Here is a 22419-nt window from a genome sequence, read left to right as displayed (position 1 = left end):
CAACAATTGCTGACATGGTCAACAGTAAAAGAACAGGTAAAAGAGACTTAGGTAGAACAATAAGTATGTCAGAGTGAGAAGAAATGTGGACAAAGAAATCAAAACTTACATACTCCACGGAATTAAAAGAAAACTGGTATAAAATGTTCTACAGATGGTACCTAACACCAGAAAAACTAGCAAAAATTAACAAAGTTGGAACCAGTAACAAATGCATGGGCACTTTCATACACCTATGGTGGAAGTGCAAGAAAACCAAATCTTTCTGGCAGTTGATGCACAAAAAGATAGAATTAATTTTACAGATAAGCTTCGAGTTTAAACTGGAGTATTTCTTATTAGGAATCACGGATTTCTAAATGGAAAAAAACAGAAACACATTATTTATCTAATAATGGCAGCCAGGATCAACCTGACACAACTATGGAAATCTAAAGAAACACCAATGATTGAAAACTGGCTATTGAAAGTACGCGATATAATGAATATGGACATACTCATGCAAAATTTAACAGATAATAATATACAAATACAAAGAACAAACTGGGAAAAGTTTATTTAATTTATTAGAAAAGATAACACAAAAATTTATATCCAGGAGACATAAAAGAATCTCAAAGGACAAATGACGAACAGAAAATAAACCACAAAGACCACAAGCTCGGTGAAAAGAGTTTATAACAACCCAGAAGAACCTGGAAGTTGCAAACAGTTAGATTTTTCTTTTTTTTTTTCTTGTATTTTTTTTTCTTTTTCCCTTTTTCTTTCCTTTCATTCTCTCCCTTGCCCCGCTCCCCTCTGTTCTTCCTACTTTCCCACCACAAATTGTTCTCACACTTTTGTTGTAAAATTATCTTGATATTTAAACCTCTCTCACGCTCCAATCTATTGGAGACAATTTATCTATATAAATAAAAATGTAATGTTTGTTTGGGGGATTAACATAACTCAAAAACCACTGGGCGAAATGATACCCAGTGGCAGGGGACAGCTAGTCAGTAGATATATTAGTATTTCTGAAAGTTTGGGGATAATAATCCCCTGTTATCTTGTGTCATGGGATAGAACATTCAAGGAGCTAGCTATTGTAGTGTTTCTAAAAGCTGTTGAGATGTATCATGTGCTATGTCTGTGGGAGAGGTCGATTGTTTGCATTGTGTAAAAATGGTTCTCCCTGAGATATGAAACCCATTCTTTTTACTTCTAGGTACTTTACTCTGTTTATGAACCTTCTCAACGACTGCAGTGAAGTTGAAGACGAAAGCGCACAAACCGGCGGCCGAAAACGTGGCATGTCGCGAAGATTGGCCTCATTGCGGCACTGCACAGTTTTGGCGATGTCCAACTTGCTGAATGCGAATGTGGACAGCGGCCTTATGCACTCAATAGGTAAAAGGGAAGGCAATTGTGTTTGCTGCCTAAAGTTTTAGGAATGCCATTGTCTGTGCAAATCAGCAAACCTGTTTCTTGTGTTCTACGGCTAGGGTTGGGATATCACAAAGATCTGCAGACCAGAGCCACGTTCATGGAGGTCCTCACCAAAATCCTGCAGCAGGGCACAGAGTTTGACACTCTGGCCGAAACGGTGTTGGCGGATCGGTTTGAGAGATTGGTGGAGTTGGTGACCATGATGGGCGACCAAGGAGAGCTGCCCATTGCCATGGCTTTGGCCAACGTGGTGCCTTGCTCACAATGGGTAAGACCGAGCATCTTCTTGGCTCTCCCATATGATGTAGGTTTGTGAGCACAGTGGGGATGAGCAGAAGATAGATTAGTATCTTCTGGGTGGTTCTGATTTATTTTACACTAGATCTGGAATGCTGTTTGATGCCAAAACTACTGACAAAAAAACCCCTCAAAGAAACATACTGGATCATATTAGGGATCCATTTTGTTCAGTGTTCTGTTACGATGGTGGCATCATGTGGTTAATGGGAAACTATCCAGCAAGATATGAATGTAGCTCCACAATTCTGTCCGATGTTCCTCGGGGATTGATATACAGAGACATATTCTACCTTGGTTAGACCACATCTGGAATACTGTGTCCTATTCTGGGCACCACAATTGAAGGGAGATGTTGACAAGCTGGAATGTGTCCAGAGGAGGGTGACTAAAATGATCAAGGGTCTGGTGAACAAGCCCTATGAGGAGCGGCTTAAAGAGCTGGGCATGTTTAGCCTGAAGAAGAGAAGGCTGAGAGGAGACATGATAGCCATGTATAAATATGTGAGGGGAACCAGGTTTCCATAGCACAAATCAAGTTCGTTATTCTTCCTTCTTTGTTTCCATACTGGGCTTCTTTCCCATGCAGATAAACAGTTTCGCTCTCACAGAGCCTCTTCTCATACCGAACTTACACAGGAGCTTCACAAAGTAGCTTTACACACGAGGCCTTCAACCTGGGGCCTCCCCTCACTGAAGCTTCTCACACTGGGCCTTTTCAAACTGAGGCCTACTAACACTGAGGCCTTTCTCCCACTGAGGCCTTCTCACAGTGAGGTCTCTCTCAGACTGATGTCTCTCACACTGAGGCCTATATAGAACTACATTTTTGTAATTAAAAATACCTAGTTAATTTTAAATATTTCGGACAAGAAAAGCCCGTGCTGTGCAAGAGAGGAAGTTGTGCGCTGTGCAAGAGAAGAGTAGAGGAAGGCACACGTGCTGTGTGAGAGAGGAATGAGAGTCCTTCTTTGAGCCCTACGCCTTCCCGCCAGGACCCTCACCCGAGTATGAGCCAAGGGGGGCTTTTTCAGCCTTAAAAGGGGCCGAATATAAAAAACAAACCAGCATTTGCAAGGCTTGCTAAACAGATTAATGTTCCTTTTCATGAAGTATAACTGAAGACTCCTCTACAGAAGACACTTGACAATGCTGCACAACAGATTAGTGTAGATGCCTCAGACAGCCATTTTTTTTCAAATATATATTTTATTCATGATATTAAAGATATTAAAGATATTGAAAATAAAGAGGAAAGTAGAGGTTGGGATTTAAGGGGTCCACAAGAGAGAAAGAAAAAGAAAGAGAGAAAAAACCCTTTTACATGTAAAGTGGGAGAACAATGGTGTGATAGGAAAGTAGGAAAACATGTGCAGTGTAACAAAAGAAATAAAAAAATTGAAAAATGAAAAAAAAGAAAAAACGGGATAAAAATTGCTGTATATACTCGAGTATAAGCCTAGTTTTTCAGCCCCCTTTTTAGGCTGAAAAAGCTCCCTTCGTCTTATACTGGAGTCAAAGTTCTTTATTATTTTTCTCTGTTATTAGCATTATTTCTATTACATTTATTTTACACTATTTATTATTATTATTATTATTATTACATTTACAGTGTTTTGTCCTATTATTATTACATCTATTATTTTACTCTATTTATTATTATAATTACATTTATTAATTTACTTCATTATTATTGCATTTATTATTTTACTGTATTGTCACTGTTATAATTGCATTTCCATTATTTTACTCTATTATTATTATTATATTTATTATTTGCTCTCTTTATTATTGCTGGAAGGATACGCTCGGCAGCCAGACTACTAAGGGGTGCTGGATACAGGGAGCACACCACTCCGCTGTTACACCGGCTCCACTTGCTGCCAATTAGCTTCCAAGCACAATTCAAAGTGCTGGTGTTAACCTATAAAGCCCTAAACAACTCCGGCCCTGTTTACCTCTCCGAACGAATTCTCCCCTATGAACCATCAAGGTTATTAAGATCGTCTGGAGAGGCCCTGCTCTCGGTCCCACCAGCCTCGCAAGCGCACCTGGTGGGGACGAGGGACAGGGCCTTCTCGGTGGTGGCCCCTCGATTCTGGAACTCTCTCCCACTGGAGATCAGAACTGCCCCTTCTATCCTGACATTTAGAAAACAGGTGAAGACTTGGTTATGGAGACAGGCTTTCGATGAGTGAGCCAACACCCTGAGATATGGATGGAGGATGATGAGCAACGATTTTAGTATGAAGACTGACCATTATAGTTATTGATTGTAATTGCTGTTTTAATGTTTTACTGTAATATGTATTATGATGTTTTATTGATTGTATGTGATATTATGGTCTGAGTCCCTCAAGAGAGGTGAGAAGGTCGGTATACAAAACTTTTAAATAAATAATAATAATAATAATTACATTAAAGAAGGTTAGAATAATGATTTAATCAGAGTTGGGCAGTCTTATCTTAAATTACAGTCTTATGTAAATATTCAAAAACATTTCACCTCCTGATGCCTCAATTAATGTAATTTTATTGGTTATCTATTTTTATTTTGAAATTTACCCATAGCGCTTGCATTTCTCACCCCCAGCTTATACTCGAGTCAATACATTTTCCCAGTTTTTTGTGGTAAAATTAGGTACCTCGGCTTATATTCGGGTCGGCTTATACTCGAGTATATACGGTAAAAATAAAAAATAGTCTGTTGACTTCCATCTAGTCCTTTGCGGCTTTGTCTTTATCTTAACCTAAATAATCTCTATTGAGGGTATCATTTCATGGCATTTCAATGAAATAAATAGGCTTTTCTTGTGTCTCCATTATGCATTGATGTCTTTTAATAAATCTATTTAAATTTAAGACAGTCATTATGTGACGATCACAAAGCTTTCACTGTGGACCCAATCTTGAGCTAAGGGGACCCCATTCGGGGTCAGGACTCACAGTTTAAGAAGATCTGATCTAGTCTAGTTATCATTGATAGCCCTAACTAAGATGGGAAGCCGTCCAAGTTGGCAGAAGAGACACACAGTGCAACTTGGTTGGAATTGTCTTGGTTTGTTAGGTGCTGCTGTTTAATACTGATTTGTCCTATGTTTTTGTTGTCTGTGTTTTGAAAGGACGAACTGGCTCGTGTCCTGGTCACCCTCTTTGACTCCCGGCATTTGCTCTACCAGTTACTTTGGAACATGTTTTCGAAAGAAGTAGAACTGGCTGACTCCATGCAGACGCTCTTCAGGGGAAACAGCTTGGCGAGCAAAATCATGACTTTCTGTTTTAAGGTACTTGGATTTTAGTAGAGTCTGTCAGACCAGCAGAGAGAGCAAGAGAGGAAAGAGTAGAATCTTAATACAGAACAGAAAAAAGTAGATTTCAAAGGTATTCTGCTTTCAGTAACCAGCAGCCCATCTTTACAATTGTCCTACCGCCAGATTAATATAATTTCTAGGTTCTTGTGGGTTTTTTCGCGCTATAGGGCCATGTTCTAGAGGCATTTCTCCTGACGTTTTGCCTGCATCTATGGCAAGCATCCTCAGAGGTGCTTGCCATAGATGCAGACGAAACGTCAGGAGAAATGCCTCTAGAACATGGCCCTATAGCCCGAAAAAACCCACAAGAACCTAGTGATTCCAGCCATGAAAGCCTTCGACAAAATATAATTTCTGCACAAAATCCAAGCTTTTCTTGGGGCAGTAGTGTTAACTCAGTGTTTCTCAACCTTCCTAATGCCGAGACCCCTTAATACAGCTCCTCATGTTGTGGTGATCCCCAAGCATTATTTTAGTTTTGTAACTTTGCTACAGATATGAATCATAATGTAAATATCTGATATGCAGGATGTATTTTCATTCACTGGAACAAATTTGGCACAAACACCCGATACGCCCAAATTTGAATACTGGTGGGGTTGGAGAGGATTGATTTTGTCATTTGGGAATTGTAGTTGCTGGGATTTATAGTTCACCTACAATCAAAGAGCATTCTGAACTCCACCAACAATGGAATTGAACCAAACTTGGCACACAGAACTGTGACCAACAGAAAATACTGGAAGGCTTTGGTGGGCATTCAAACTACAAGAAAGGAGATTCCATCTGAACAGGTAGAAGTAATGCTACCCTTCTATTCTGCTTTGGTTAGACCACACCTGGAATATTGTGTCCAATTCTGGGCACCACAATTGAGAGAGAAATTGACAAGCTGGAATGTGTCCAGAGGATGGAGACTAAAATGATCAAGGGTCTGGAGAACAAGCCCTATGAGGAGCGGCTTAAGGATCTGGGCATATTTAGCCTGAAGAAGAGAAGGCTGAGAGGAGATATGATAGCCATGGATCAATATGTGAGCAAAAGTCATAGGGAGGAGGGAACAAGCTTGTTTTCTGCTGCCCTGGAGACTAGGACGCAATGGCTTCAAATACAAGAAAGGAGATTCCACCTGAAAATGAAGAAGAACTTCCTGACTGTGAGAGCCGTTCAGCAGTGGAACTCTCTGCCCTATGAGGAGTGGCTTAAGGAGCTGGGCATGTTTAGCCTGAAGAAGAGAAGGCTGAGATGAGATATGATAGCCATGTATAAATATGTGAGAGGAAGCCACAGGGAGGAGGGAGCAAGCTTGTTTTCTGCTTCCCTGGAGACTAGGACGCGGAACAATGGCTTCAAACTACAAGAGGGGAAATTCCATCTGAACATGAATAAGAACTTCCTGACTGTGAGAGCCATTCAGCAGTGGAACTCTCTGCCCCGGAGTGTGGTGGAGGCTCCTTCTTTGGAAGCTTTTAAACAGAGGCTGGATGGCCATCTGTCAGGGGTGATTTGAATGCAATATTCCTGCTTCTTGGCAGAGGGTTGGACTGGAGATGACCCATGAGTTCTCTTCCAACTCTTTAATTCTATGACCTTGAGTTTGGGAGTTGTAGTTCACCTACATCCAGAAAGCACTGTGAACTCAGGCAGTGATAAATCAGGACCAAACTTGGCACAAATCCTCAATATGTCCAAATGTGAACACTGGTGGAGTTTGGAGAAAATCGACCTTGACATTTGGGAGTTGTTGTTGGTGGGATTTGTAGTTCACCTACAATCAAAGAGCATTCTGAACTCCACCAATAATGAAATTGAACCAAACTTGGAATAAAGAATTCCCATTACCAACATGAAATACTGGAATGGTTTGGTGGGCATTGACCTTGAGTTTTGGAGTTGTAGTTCACCTACATCCAGAGAGCACTGTGGACTCAGACAATTATGAATCTGGACCAAACTTGGCAGATATCCTCAATTTGTCCAAATGTGAACACTGGTGGAGTTTGGAGAAAATCGACCTTGACATTTGGGAGTTGTTGTTGGTGGGATTTGTAGTTCACCTACAATCAGAGAGCATTCTGAACTCCACCAACAATAGAATTATGTCCAACTTCCCACAGAGAACCCCCATACAAAATGCTGTGTTTTCTGATGGTCTTTAGAAACCATTCTGATACCCCCCTCGCGACCCCCCCCCCCAGGGGCTGTGACCCCCAGGTTGAGAAACGCTGTGTTAACTGATTATTAGATTCAGTTATTTCCAGTAAAGCACTAATGATTGGGATTGACTAAAGGGCCATGAAACATGCAAAGTATTAAAATACACATTACTGTTTAAAATTTATACCTGGAGTGAAATGTACGCACATTTCTCCAGGACTTTGTATTTCCTCACATCTTGATATTCATATTTTTTTGTATAAAATGTGGAGGAGTGCTCATACACAAAGCACCCTTCTCATGGATCGGTGTGTTGGCATACTGTGCTAATTTAATTATATTTCAGCTGTTTTATTAATTGGCTGAACAATGATAGAAATAGAAACATGGTGCTGTATAATTTTTAAATGGCATTTATTTGGAATAACAGAGTGGGCTAAACTTCCTCATGCAGGTCTATGGGGCAAACTATCTGCAGAAGCTTTTGGAACCTTTGTTAAGAACCATCATTACATCTTTGGAGTGGCAGCACGTCAGCTTCGAAGTGGATCCTACCAGGTTTGAATTTGGGCTGGTGTTTTTTGTTTTTGTTTTTTTAATTTATTGGGTTTGTGACAGAAGTGGATTTGAGGGTACAGTTATAATGCATTTAAAAGATCACATACAAAGTTAAAAACTTGGCATTATGCTAGACTTCCTTTAACCAGAAGCTGGCCACTTGAAGTGCTTTTGGTGTCACTGTGAGAAGGTCCTCCATTGTGCATGCACCAGGGCTCAGGACACATTGTAGAAAGTGGTCTGTGATTTGCTCTTCTCCACACTCGCATGTCGTGGACTCCACTTTGCAGCCCCATTTTTTAAAGGTTGCCTCTGCATCTTGGGTCCCAGACTACAGCCTGTTCAGCACCTTCAAATTTGCCCAGTCTTCTACATGCCCAGAAGGGAGTTTCTCGTCTGGTATCACCCACTGATTGAGGTTCTGGGTTTTAACCTGCCACTTTTGGGCTCTCGCTTGCTGAGGTGTTCCTGCCAGTATCTCTGTAGATCTTAGAAAGCTATTTCTTGATTGAAGATGTTGGAGTGCTGGCTGATATCCAGATAGAGGATGAAGATGTCATTGCCATGGTCCTTTCATTATTAGTTGCTGCTTCCTGATAGATGTCAGGTAGTGCAATACTGGCTGAACAGTATAATTTCTCCAGTGGTGTGGGGCTGTTGAGATTAATTTCATAATTCAGCAGCAGATCAGTTGCACAATTTCAGCGCTTTCCAGTAGCTTCTTCCTGCACAGTATTTTCAGTCAGCTGCTCCCACAAACTGCAGTCACTCTGGAACTCTTCTACAGACACTTGAGCACATGCCCGGCCATTGTCAGTTTTACTATTGTTTTTCCCCAGTCTAGATTACATTACAAACTTACCACAGCACACAGTTATATATTGTCTTAGCAGACAGGTTCTTTTAATCAATTACATATAGCCTTTGACGAACAGCATCACAGCACAAGGAGAGAGTATACACTCTACATGACTTCCTTATATACAATTCTATACATTTACTCATAGCAATCTCTGATTGGTTCCCAACTCATTAACTTAGCTCAGACCCAGGATTACATCATTCACAATCACCTGGACTAGGCCAGAACACATTCCCCAAATGAAGTTCTATATACAGTTAATACATGACTCAGCATTTCCAATAGAAGCCTATTAGCAGTGCATGACTCAGCTATATTACATTACAATACATTGTAAAACCTGACAGGGGCGTAGTCATCCTGTGATAATGCAACATGTCTCATTAAGAGCCACATCCACTGTTTTAGCGTGGTGAGATGTATTCCACACTGGGCATGCGTATTCAGCAGCTGAGTAGCAAAATGCAAGGGCAGATGTCTTCAGTGTGTCTGGTTGTGATCCCCAGGTTGTGCCAGTCAGTTTTTGTACATTATTATTTTTAGCACCCACTTTTTGCTTGATAGTCAAGCAGTGCTTCTTGTAAGTCAGAGCACCGTCTAGAGTACACCCAAACACACAGGTATTTGGATGTGCTGCAATGCTCCAGTGGGATACCTTCCCAGGTCATCATCGGAGCTCGAGATGCTTGTCTGTTCTCTCCCTCTCGAGCGAGGGAGGATTTGGAAAAGAAAACACACTGTTAAGGGAGGGAAAGAGGAGAGAGAAGATTAGGGAGAACTTCCTGACTGTGAGAGCTGTTCAGCAGCGGAACTCTCTGCCCCAGAGTATGGTGGAGGCTCCTTCTCTGGAGGCTTTGAAACAGAGGTTGGATGGCCATCTGTCGGGGGTGCTTTGAATATGCCTGTCTGGCCATATATTCTACTCATGGAAAAATTGAGAATGCTTTTTGTCATCCCTCATTTTTTGAGACTACTGTATATACTCGAGTATAAGCCTAGTTTTTCAGCCCTTTTTATAGGCTGAAAATGTTCCTCTCTGCTTATACTCGAGTCAAGGTTATTTATTCTTTTACTCTGTTATTATTATTTTTATTACATGTATTATTTTACTCTATTTATTATTATTATTATTATTATTATTATTACTATTACTATTATTATTTAACTCTATTATTATTATTACATTATTATTTTACTTTATTAATGTTATTATTACATGTATTATTTTACAATATTTATTATTGTTATTATTACATTTATTATTTTACTCTATTATTACTGTTATTATTACATTTCCATTATTTTACTCTTATTATTATTATTATTATTTATGTTACTTTATTATTATTGGCAGGATACATAAGCACATTGAAGATGCTTAGAATCAGAGTTGCACAGTCTTATCTTAAGTTACAGTGTTATGTAAACATTCAAAAACATTTAACCTTCTGATGCCTTAGTTAATGTAATTTTATTGGTATCTTTTTTATTTTGAAATTTATCAGTTGCTGCTACATTTTCCACCCTCGGTTTATACTTGCGTGAAACATTTTCCCAGTTTTTGTGGTAAAATCTTGGTTTATATTCGGGTCGGCTTATACTCAAGTATCTACAGTAAGTTATCACCTGCCTTTAGAAATCTGAATCCTTAGATATGGCAAGTCTTACATCACTGAACTGAAAAGTCTTTTCTTTGGATGAAGGGAGACATAGCTGTAGCTCTGATTGTGCAAAAGACGCCTGGTCAACCTTTAAGGGCCAAAGCCTTGACCGATTTGTGTCTTGCAGGTTGGAATCCAGCGAAACCCTTGAAAACAACCAGCAGAGCCTCCTCCAGATGACTGAAAAATTCTTTCATGCCATCATCAACTCCTCGGCTGAGTTCCCTCCCCAGCTTCGAAGTGTGTGCCATTGCCTCTATCAGGTATGCCTCAAACTTACATTGTGTTTTCGGTGGTTTGCCCAGAAGTGTTGCAAGAGACAAACAGCCCTCCTGTTGCAGGTGTGTAATGTTATTGTCTGTGAAACTGGAAAGGAAGCAGAGACACTTTGGTCCCTTTGAGACAGCCTTGGTTGATAAAGTAGGCCTTCTTAATTCATAGTAAAGTCATTCAAGGAGATGGGAATATCTCTTTAGTCAAGGGAGTCTGGATGGTTGTGTGGGACTTAATTGTCTGGCAGGACTTTTCTCTAAAGTGAGACCTTATGGTCGGGGTGACATTCAGAGGTCCCAGTTCAGTCCTTGAAAGATCTCAGCTGGACTAGAGATGATCCCTACCTTTTTGTTTTGTTTTATTGCATCATTTATGGCTCGGCTGGTTCTCATTCCACACCTCCACCTGCTTTAACATACCTGGTATCAGTGGGGAGGCCACTGGCTCTGTCTAGGTCTTAGAGAATTGGTAGCCACAGCTGACACTGAACTTCCTCACTGGAGATAATATTCTCATTGGCAATAGGAGCCTACTTTTTGTTTAATGCATTAATGTAGCTGGAAAGAGGAATGCGTTGAAAAACATTTCAGCAATTTGGTTGTCCTTGCAACAGCATTTGTAATGGGTTTTTTAAAAAAATCTAATTTTATTTTCTGCATATTTTCCTTCTCGGTTATTGTCTGGGAAACCTGTTAACTTACTCTGAAACTTTTGTGCTACAGAGTTGCAGAGCACTGCTTATGAATGGGATACGCAATTCAGGAGATGAAAGTTGTGTTTACCATTATTTCCAAAATAATGTCGAAGGAACTCAATAAAAAGGGGGAAATAATTCTCGACACAGGGAAAGGGATGATGATGATGGATATGAAGCTACAAATCAGTCAAGTTGTAAAAAAGTGCCCCCCTTTTAAATATCTGAAGGCATACCATGTAAAACATGAAAGGGGCTTGTTTATTGTTTATTATTGCAAAGATACAGACCAAGACAACTCATAGGAGATTAAAGGACAAAAAGAGCTTTGCTATGTTGGAGAGACTGTTCTTCAGTGTAGTTTTTTAAAACAGAAGGCAGATTACCTTCTTTTAGGGATGATTCAACTACATTTCTGTATGGCGGGGGGTTGGTATAGGTGACGGTTGGAGCTCCTTAATTCTGTAATTGTATAATTCTAAGAACAAATCTTGTTCAAGTTGAAGACAGAGATGCAAGGCAATTGGTGGTCTATGTTTCTGTCTTCATCCTTCAGTCTAGGTATTGACAAACCCAGGCCCAGGAGCCGGACACGACCCCTCGGGCTTTTTTCTCAGGGCACTTTACTTTCTCACCATCCTATCCTTCCTTTGTTCTCTCTTTCCTTCCTCTTTCCCTCCCTCTTTCTCCTTCCCTTCCACCCTTTTATCATTCCTTTCTTTCCTTCCTCCTTCTCTCTCCCCCTCCTTCCTTCCATCCTTTCCTCCTTCATTCCTTCCTTCTCTCCCTCTTTCCCTTTCATCTTTCCTTTCTTCTCTCTTTCCTACCTCCCCTCCCACTTTCCCCCTCCCTCCATTCCCTTCCACGCTTTTCTCCTTCCTTGCTTCTCTCTTTCCTTCCTCCTGCCCTTCCTTCCTACTGTCCTTCCTTCCTTGCTTCCTTCCTTCCTTCCATCCATCCATCCATCCATCCTTTCCTTCCACCCTTTCGTCCTTCCCTTCTTCCCTCCCTTTTGATTTTCTTTTCTTTTTCCTTCCTCCTTCCCCCTCCCTTTCCCTCCCTCTCTCCTTTCATCCTTCCCTTCCACCCTATTCTTCCTTCCTTCTCTTTTTACTTCCTCCTTCCCTTCCACCCTTCCTTCCACCCTTCCTTCCTTCCTTCCCTTTTGTCTTTCCTTCCTTCCCTCTTTCCTCTCTCCTTCCCTCTCTCCCTCTTTCTCCTTCCTTCTGTTCCTCCCTTTTGTCCTTCCTTCTCTCTTTCTTTCCTCTTTCCCTTCCCTCCATCCATCACAGGGCAGTTAGTCCTCATAACAGGGAGTGCTAGCATGCAGCCCCCAAGTTAGAAAGTCTTGTGAATTGTGGGGATATCATAGACCTGTTTAGAGGATAGCAGTTGTTCAGTGAAGACTCTTTTCCCCATGGAAGAATGATGGGCAGCTCATTTATTTGTTCCTATTAATAATTGAGGCTTAGAAGATAATGTGGGAGAAAGTGCATTCCATAGTCGAGCAATTACTTGGGTCTAATTTTCTTAGTCCATTTAATATGGAAACTATAAACATGCTTGGAAGGATCTAGACCTTCAGAGGGAAGCCATTTCTTTCTAGGCATTGTCATGGCAGACTTTTTGAAAGTGAGTGTTTGTGGAGGTCTCCTATGACCCACAGCCAGCAGGACCATGGCCAAAGTGGGAAATTCTGAGAGTTGTTGTCCAAAACATTTATTTTTTATTTACAGTATTTATATTCCATCCTTTTCATCCCAAAAGGGGATCACAGAACAGACATACAGCAAACATTCAATGCCGTTATACACTGACAAGACAGACAACTGTACATAGATACAGGTGTATATATATGCTGTGTGGAAAGGCCCAACATAATGTATGGACAGGGCACTAGGGGAGTAAGATACATAAGAGCGAGAGCGCAGATCACAAAAGGCAATGCCCCACAGTCACTGTTGGATTGATTTGCGAGCCATGTCAAAACCCAAATGAGTTAGAAGGGATGCGGAAAAGCCGATGGAGGAGGCTTTCTTAGAATTGATCTTAAACCAACTGGGCTAGCATTCCTCATCTTGGTGCATTTCCTGCATAGGAACTGAAGGCATAGCATAGTAATGTGTACTTTGAAATATCGTGCAAGGACTACTAGTCAAGTGCTGTTTTGCCAAGTTTGGCATAGACAGCGAGGGAAACAATTCTATAGCCTTTTTGTCTTTCTTATACTCTGCTAAATGGTGCTGATATTTCAAAAACGTATAGGCAAATCCGGGTGAAATATTAACCAGTGCACATCGGGCTTGTGGAGTGGAAAAGCTATTGGAAAATAAACAATTGGGCCTTGCAGAACACAATTTCAAATGCTCCTTTAACATGCCTAACCTAGCCAGAAATAGTAGAAATGATTGGAACCTGACATTTGCTTGCTTTCTATTTGTGAACAAATTGTGGTCACCCATGCCAAATACAAATCCCATCAAGCATTAAATGTGTATTTTTAAAATTCATTTTCTGTTCTGTTTTGTTACATTTTGATCGTGTAATGTGGTGTACAACAAATCAACAGTGGGTTGTTTTTTTGTTCCTGTATGTGGTTGGTGCTGTGACTTGTTTGTGCTCATCTCTGTTCTGTAGGCAACTTGCCACTCTCTCCTGAATAAAGCTACCGTAAAAGAAAAAAAGGAAAACAAAAAATCAGTAAGTTTTGGAGAAGTTTTATTAGCCATTTCTCTCAAACCACACCAAACCTCCTCTTCCTCAATCTCTTGTTTTCACTCTTTTGTTTCCAAAATCGCTTCACTTTCAGCTCTCTGACATTCATTGACCAAAAAATAAAATCATTCTACTAATTCTGGCACCAAAGAGCTTTCATTTCAATTAACACCGAGTCTGAATTCACCTCTGTTAAAAAGAAAGCAGCCCAAAATTACTAAATGTGCCTATTTCAATGTGCATCTTGGAAAGCAACCTCTTGCTGTTCTGCACCAGCATTTTTCAACAACCTTCTCTTTGTCAGCCCTTTTGCAAGGCCAAAATCACGAGGGGAAAGTCAGAAAATAGGAGCAAAACATATGTTTGCACTGGGAACAACAAGGCTCTCTGAGGCCTAGAAGGAAAGAGCCAATCTTTTAGGGCAGAGATGAGAAAATGGCCCTCCGGAGTGGTTTTTGTTTTGCTTAAGTTGCTAGGGCAGTGGTTCAGTCTTTGGTCTGCCAGGTATTTGGGACTTCGGCTCCCAGAAGTCCTAGCCACCCTGACCAACTGTCAGGCATCTTGGGACCTGAAGTCCAAAACAGCTGTAGGACCAAAGGTTGGGAACTGCTGCTCTTGGGGATTTGTTACATTTTAGTCTCCTTAGGGGGCCTTTTGAGCTCAGTAGAAAGCATTTTTAAAGTCTGGTCAAAGGCCTGGAGGTCTAAAACAGGGCAAAAATGTACTCATATCTCTTGGAGGGTATTTAGGGCATTAAGGAGTTTTGGTTAATAGCACTATGATGGTGGATGTGGTCCTCCAAGGTCTTCTGGGAGGCTAGTATGGATCCCTAAACCCGCACAACATTGTTTCTCCAATTTCGGTAAGGCACCGAAATGCCAGGGTTTTGCTAGACAGCATCAAGATATGAGCCATAGGAAGTGAGGAAGTTGGTGCTGACTGCCAAGCAAGGGTTGGTTTTTGGAAATGCTCCTCATGACAACTGTGTGAACAAGGATGTGCCGAATTAGCTGCCTCTTGGAGCCGTGGTGGCACAATGGGTTAAACCAGGTATGGGTAAACCCAGGCCCAGGGGCTGGATGCGGTCCTTGAGCTCCTCTCCCTCACCATCCTGTTCTCCCTTCCTCCTCTCTTTCCTACCTCTTTTCCTTCCTCCCTCCCTCCCTTACCTCCCTCTTTCCTCCCTCCCTTCTTCCCTCTCTCTTTCTCCTTCCTTCCCTTTTGTCTTTCCTCCCTCCCTTCTCTCTTTCCTTCCTCCTTTCTTCCTTACCTCCCTCTTTCTCCTTCCCACCTTCCTTCCCTTCCACCCTTTTGTCCTTCCTCCCTTTCCTCTTTCCTCCCTCCCTCCTTCCCTCTCTCTCTTCTTCCTCCCTCCCTCCCCTCCCTTGCCTCCCTTCCTCCTTCCCTCTCTCCCTTCCTTCCCTCCCCTTCATACTCTTCCACCCTCCCTCCCTTCCTCCTATCTTTTCTTAATCCTTCCCTCTCTCCCTTCCTTCCCTCTTTCTTTCTCCTTCCCCCTTCCTTTCCTTCCATCCTTTTGTCCTTCTTTCCTTTCCTCTTTCTTCCCTCCTTCCCCCTCTCTCTTTCCCTTTCCTTCCTACCTGTCTTCCCCTTTGTCTTTTCTTCCTTCTCTCTTCCCTCCCTTCTCTCTTTCCTTCCTCTTTCCCTTCCTCCCTCCCTTACCTCCCTCCCTTCTTCCCACTCTCTTTCTCCTTCCTTCCTTTTGTCTTCTCTCTCTCTCTCTCCCTCCATCTCCTCCCTCCCTTTCTTCTCTCCTTCCTTCCTTTCCACCATTTTGTCCTTCCTCCCTTCCCTCTTTCCTCCCTCCTTCCCTCACTCTCTTCCTTCCTTCCTCCCTTCCCCACATCCTCTTCCACCCTCCCTCCCTTCTTCCTCCTTTTCCTTCCTCCTTTCCTCCCTCTTTCTCCCTCCCTCCTTTATTTCCACCTTTTTGTCCTTCTTTCCTTCCCTCTTTCTTCCCTCCTTCCCTCCTTCCCCCTCTCTCTTTCCCCTTCCTTCCTACCTGCCTTCCCTTTTGACTTTTTTCTTCCTTCTCTCTTCCCTCCCTCCCTTCCCTCCCTCTCTCCCTCCTTCCCTTCCTTTTCTTTTTCCTTCCTCCTTTCCTCCTGGAGGATGTTTAGCTGGGAGAAGAGAAGGTAGATAGGGAACATGAGAGCCTTGTGTCCGGTTTTCAAAGAGTGTTCCATTGAGGAGGAAGAGGTGGGGGAGGAAAATGACTTTCTTCTGTTCTAGAGACCAGGGCACAAGGGAGCAATGGGTTCAAATGGCAGGAAAAGAGATTCGACTGCAAAGGTTAGGAAGAACTTCCTGGAGAGTAGCCTAGGCTGCCTTGGAGTGTGGTGGAGCCTCCTTCTCTGGAGGCTTTTCCGCAGAGGCTGTCTATCGGGAGTTCTTTGGTTGTGCCTTATCATGTAGCAGGGGGTTGGACTGGATGGCCGTTGGGGTCTCTTCCAACTCTAGGATTCTATATCAGGAGTAGGCAAGTCGGGGTCTCATGGATATACTTTTTCTCTCCCGTTCACTATCTCTTCCTAACCAAGGCTAACCCTAATCCAAACGTTTCCCGTCTTTCCTTCACTTTCTGCCTCCAAAAGAGAAGAAGGAGAGGAAAGGACTGGGAGAGGACCTTCTTCCTCCCGGCCTGCCATGCGGCCCCCATGGTAGAAAGTTTGCCTATGCCTGGATTAAACACCTGCTGACCTGAATATCGGTGGTTTGAACCTGTCTGTCATCTCCAGCTTCCCATATAGGGTCATGAGAGAAGCCTCCCACAGGATGGTAACACATCTGGGTGTCCCCTTGGCAACGCCCTTGCAGATGGTCAATTCTCTCACACCAGAAGCGACTTGCAGTCTCTTAAGTCGTTCCTCAGACAAAAAAAAATAGTACTACACATGACTTGTATCTGAGGCTGTATCCTCTGAATGCCAATCCCTGGAGCTCATGAATAGAAGAGTGCAACTGTGGTCATAATCTTCTTGTAGATCTCCCGTCATCATCTAGTTGAGTATTGAATATTCAATGAGAATTCAATATTCAATAGAGAATATATGGACTTGAAAGGCTAAACACATCTACCGTATATACTCCAGTATAAGCCGACCCGAATATAAGCCGAGGCACCTAATTTTACGACAAAAAACTGGGAAAATGTATTGACTCGAGTATAAGTCGAGGGTGGGAAATGCAGCAGCTACAAGTAAATATTATATTAATATTAATATTATATTATATTATATTATATTATAATATAATATTATATTATATTAATATATTAAAATTATATTAAAATTATATTATATTAATATAATTATATTATATTAAACTTATATTAATTTAGGCATTAGTAGGTTAATTTTTTTTGAATATTTACATAAAACTGTATTTCAAGATAAGACTGTCCAACTCTGATTAAATCATTATTCTAACCTTCTTCAATGTAAATATGCTTACATGTCCTCCAGTAATAATAAATAGAGTAAAATAATAATAATAATAATAATAATAATATAATAAAATAATAAATGTAACAATAACAATAATAAATAGAGAAAAATAATAAATGTAATAATAACAACAATAATAAAATAATAAATGTAATAATAGTAACAACAACAAAGTAAAATAATAAATAACATTGACTCGAGCATAAGCCGGGGGATACTTTTTCAGCCTAAAAAAAGGACTGAAAAACTAGGCTTATACTCGAGTATATACAGTACTTCAGCTAAGCACATCTACTGATTTTATGTCTGTTTCTCCTCATGGAGGAGATTCTCAAGATCTTGAAGTGTTACTGGAGGCATGCCACACCTCAAGATCTTGAGAAGGCGTGGATGGTTGCCTTCAGGAAGTCATTGCATACAAAGCTGAAATACTAAACATTAAAGAACAATATTTAGTATTTAAATATTAATGTTTAAATACTAAACATTAAAGGCCAATATTTCGGACCAAGCAGCCATTTAGCTACCCTGAGTCCCCGTTGAGGGACATGGTGGCAGGGTATAAATAAAGTTTATTATTACTATTTATTATTTCCCCCAAAAAAGACCAAAACAGCATAAATCTCTGCACTGTATAGGTTGCTTGAATTATAAGTGTAATACCCCAATTTTGCAGGGGCAGCTCAACCCATTACGCAAAGTAAGCATTTGCAGTATAGTTGATTTTTCCCAGGGGCACTCTTGGGGGAAAATAGACCTTGACATATGCGAGTTGTAGTTACTGGGATGTATAGTTCACCTACAATCAAAGAGCATTCTGAACTCCACCAATGATGGAATTGAACCAAATATGGCACACAGAACTCCCACGACAAACAGAATATATATATCAGTGATTGTTTGGGGGGGGGGGGGGGGCAAAATACTGTTTGCTTACCTTTGCAAATTACCTCGGGCCGCCTCTGGGTATTTGACTATAATTTCCTTTGTCTCTGACCCATCATGGACAATTGATTAATCTGGCAGTTAATTGTATCTTTAGTTCTCAATCTTCCTCTTTGGAAATTCTTTCCAAACACTGCATGTGTGCACACCGTCTCCAAATATACAGTGAGTTGTAGACATATTTTGATTGACAAACTGTGCCACAGAATCCATAGTAAACATGTTTAATACCAAAGTAATAGCTCGCTTTTTGTGTGCGAATTGATTTAGGAAGTTCCGATGGGTTTAAATCTAAATTAAGGTGTGAAACCAATACATATCTGTGTTGTTGAAGGCTTTCATAGCCAGAATCACTGGGTTGCTGTGAATTTTCCGGGCTGTATGGCCATGTCCTACAAGAGAGGAGATTCCATCTGAACATGAGGAAGAACTTCCTGACTATGAGAGCCGTTCAGCAGTGGAACTCTCTGCCCCGGAGTGTGGTGGAGGCTCCTTCTTTGGAAGCTTTTAAACAGAGGCTGGATGGCCATCTGTCAGGGGTGATTTGAATGCAATATTCCTGCTTCTTGGCAGGGGGTTGGACTGGATGGCCCATGAGGTCTCTTCCAACTCTTTGATTCTATGATTCTATCCTAGAAGCATTGTCTCTTGACGTTTCAGCATCCTCAGAGTTTGAGGGGTATGTTGGAAACTAGGCAAGTGGGGTTTATATGTATCTGTTGATCTATCTATCTATGAAGAGAGAGGGGGGCAGAAGACAGTTCTATCTTGTCTCCTGTGCTTTACTTATAATATAATATATTGTAATATAATATATTGTATATACATATAATATTTATAATATTATAATATAATCTATATAAATAAAAATGTAATGTTCATTTGTGGGATTAACTCAAAAACCACTGGACAAAATGAGACCAAACTTGGACACAATACACCTAACAACCCAATGTATGTCCTTCACTCAAAAAAATGGGTTTGTCATTTGGGAGTTGTAATTGCTGGGATTTATAGTTCACTTACAATCAAAGAGCATTCTGAAACCCACCAACGATGGAATTGAGCCAAACTTGGCACACAGTTCTCCCATCATCAACAGAGAATAATGGAAGGGTTTGGTGGGCAGTGTCCTTTGGTTTTGGAGTTGTAGTTCACCTACATCCCGAGATCACTGTGGACTCAAACAAGGATGGATCAGGACCAAACTCTACACGAATACTCTATATGTCCAAATGTGAACACTGGTGGAGTTTGGGGAAAATAGAATCTTGACATTTGGGAGTTGTAGTTGCTGGGATTTATAGTCCACCTACAATCACATAGCATTCTGAACCCCACCAATGATAGAATTGGGCCACACCTCCCACACGGAACCCCCATGTGGGCCACAGCAACGTGTGGCAGGGGACGGCTAGTACAATATAATACTAATAATAATACAATATTAGAATTTTATATTTTATATTACATGTAACATTACTAACAATATTACAATATAATGGTATAGTACAATATAGTCATATATAATACTGATATTGTACTATGCTAATAATTTTATATATTGTATGTATATATATCTTGTAAGCCGCTCTGAGTCCCATTCAGGGTGAAAAGAGCAGCATATAAATGTTGTAAATAAATAAATATATCTATCTTTCTATGGAATTATGTCCAGAGTGGGAGAACAAACTCATGTATGTTTGAGGCAGGTGTGAATGTTGCAATTGATTGCCTTGATTAGCATTGAATGGCCTTGCAGCTTCAAAGCCTGGCTGCTTCTTTCCTTGGGCAATCCTTTATTGGGAAGTGCTAGCTGGGCAAAATGTTAGGGGAGAATGCTTCTTGAACATGGCCATACAGCCCGGAAAACTCACAGCAATCCAGAGATTCTGGCCATAAAAGCCTTCAACAATACATATCTATCAGTCTATAATAAATGTCTATATTATCCACAAAAGCAGCTTGCTTGAGGGCATTGAGAGTTAGAGGAAGGTGGATCCAAAGCCTTCTGTGGTTGTGTATCCAATTTAGAAGAAAGGAAAATATAAATGTGTGTATTTCCTTTTGTATTGCAAGAGATAATAGTTGTCTGCCGGAGTTTTGTTTTGTTTTGTTTTGTTTTCTTTGCCTAAGAGCTGTGTTGGATGCCAGTTTTGCTTAAAGGCCTTTAGATATCCCTCCTTCCTCTGCAAAATGGTGTTGAGTGAGTGTAGTCTTGACCACATAATTTTGTAATTCTTTGAAAATGATATTATTTGAAGCATTCAAAAGAACTGGTGCTGTATATCTTCACATACCAGCTTCGGAGGGAGGAGTCACATATATTCCAGTTACTTCTGTTGACTTCTCTTCTCCCCCTTCAGTTTAGTTTGGGCTTTCACCTTCACTGTTACTTCAGACTTGCTTTCCCTTCTTGATTCGCTCCTCTCCTGCATTTCTTATATTGCAAATACAGACATATCTCAGTTAACAAAGATAAGAGAGGCGGGTAATAAATGCAGTTAATATTATTATCATTATGGGTATCATCATTGTCATCAAAGCCTCTGAGACAGAAGCTCTTTATACAAAATTTTCCCACATTTTCCCACTCTCCTGCAATGAACATATTGGTAGTTTTGAATTTGGAAAAATGTTAAACATGTTCTTCTTCTTTAGTTCAGGAGCTTATCCCTATTCCATGTTTTCCATTAATGATATAATAATAATAATAATAATAATAATCCCAGGCGACAGCAGGATTGAAGAGAAACAACTGGAAAAGCTGACACAATATGAGGATTTAAGGATTGAACTGCAAAGACGTTGGCACAAGCCAGTCAAGGTGGTCCCAGTGGTGATCGACACACTGGGTGCAGTGCCTAAAGACCTTGACCTGCACTTAAACACAATCGGCGCTGACAAAATTACCATCTGGCAACTGTAAGAGGCCACCTTACTGGATCTGCACGCATGTAGACATTAAAATGTAGACATTAAAAAATCCCCACTGCTCTCAACACAAATTGAGGTTTTCAGGCTTATCATAAACTGGTAAAAAAAAAAAAACCCAAAAGAGATTGAATAGTGCAAATACAGTTTGGTCTAAATGTATAGACTGACAAGCAACGACGTACCCACTTTCTTGGGAAGTGTCCGACGTGTGATCCAATACAACAGCCAGCAGAGTGTCTGCTGTGGATTCATCTTGTTGTGTTTCAAATAATGATGATGGTGGTGACGACGACATCGGCACACTGGATGCAGGGCCTAAAGACCTTGGCCTGCACTTAAAAACAATCAGAGCTGACAAAATTACCATCTGTCAGCTGCAAAAGGCATGCATTATTTTCCGATACATCACACAGTCCTAAACACTTGGGAAGTGTCTGATGTGTGATCGAATACAAAAGCCAGCATAGTGATATTTTTTGCTGTGTACTCATCTTGTTATGTATATAATAATAATAATAATAATAATAATAATAATAATAATATTTGAGAACACAGAAATGCTGGACCACTCTCACAACCACCATGTCAGACTACACAGAGAAGCCATTGAAATCCACAAGCATGTGGACAATTTCAACAGAAAGGAGGAAACCATGAAAATGAACAAAATCTGGCTACCAGTATTAAAAAACTCAAAAATTACAACAGCAAAACAACAGAGAGTAAACAATCAGGCACATCAAATCACTCTCAACAAAAGATTCCTCCCAGGCTCTTCCAAGCCATTAAATGCTAATCAAGGTGGTCAGTTGAAACATTCACACCTAGTTCCAGCAGACAAAAGTCCTTTGTCCCACCCTGGTCATTCCACAGATATATAAACCCATTTTCCTACTTCCAACAGACCTCACTACCCCTGAGGATGCTTGCCATAGATGCAGGCGAAACGTCAGGAGAAATGCCTCTAGAATATGGCCCTATGGCCCAAAAAAACCCACAAGAACCTAATAATAATAATAATAATAATAATAATAATAATAATAATAATTTATTTGTATTCCGGCCTATCTCCCCAAGGGGACTCGGGTCAGATTCCAGCATATACAGTCACGAG

General features: G+C 40.8%; 1 protein-coding gene across 2 annotated transcripts in view; it reads left to right on the top strand.

The window, feature by feature from the left end:
- NF1 (neurofibromin 1) overlaps nt 1–22419 on the top strand; it is a 252287-nt gene that overhangs the window by 74178 nt on the left and 155690 nt on the right. The window contains exons 26-31 of one of the 2 annotated variants that reach the window (XM_060757062.2): nt 1208–1389; nt 1485–1696; nt 4848–5009; nt 7648–7751; nt 10402–10537; nt 13879–13941. In XM_060757062.2, the coding sequence (XP_060613045.2) occupies nt 1208–1389; nt 1485–1696; nt 4848–5009; nt 7648–7751; nt 10402–10537; nt 13879–13941 (859 nt within the window). The remainder of the gene's footprint in view (nt 1–1207; nt 1390–1484; nt 1697–4847; nt 5010–7647; nt 7752–10401; nt 10538–13878; nt 13942–22419) is intronic. The other variant, XM_060757064.2, reaches the window with a different exon arrangement.

This window comes from Anolis sagrei, chromosome 11 (assembly GCF_037176765.1).
Source record: "Anolis sagrei isolate rAnoSag1 chromosome 11, rAnoSag1.mat, whole genome shotgun sequence".
NCBI classification, from domain to species: domain Eukaryota; kingdom Metazoa; phylum Chordata; class Lepidosauria; order Squamata; family Dactyloidae; genus Anolis; species Anolis sagrei.
Note: the sequence above shows the minus strand (reverse complement) of the source record. Positions and strands in the feature narration are given on the sequence as shown.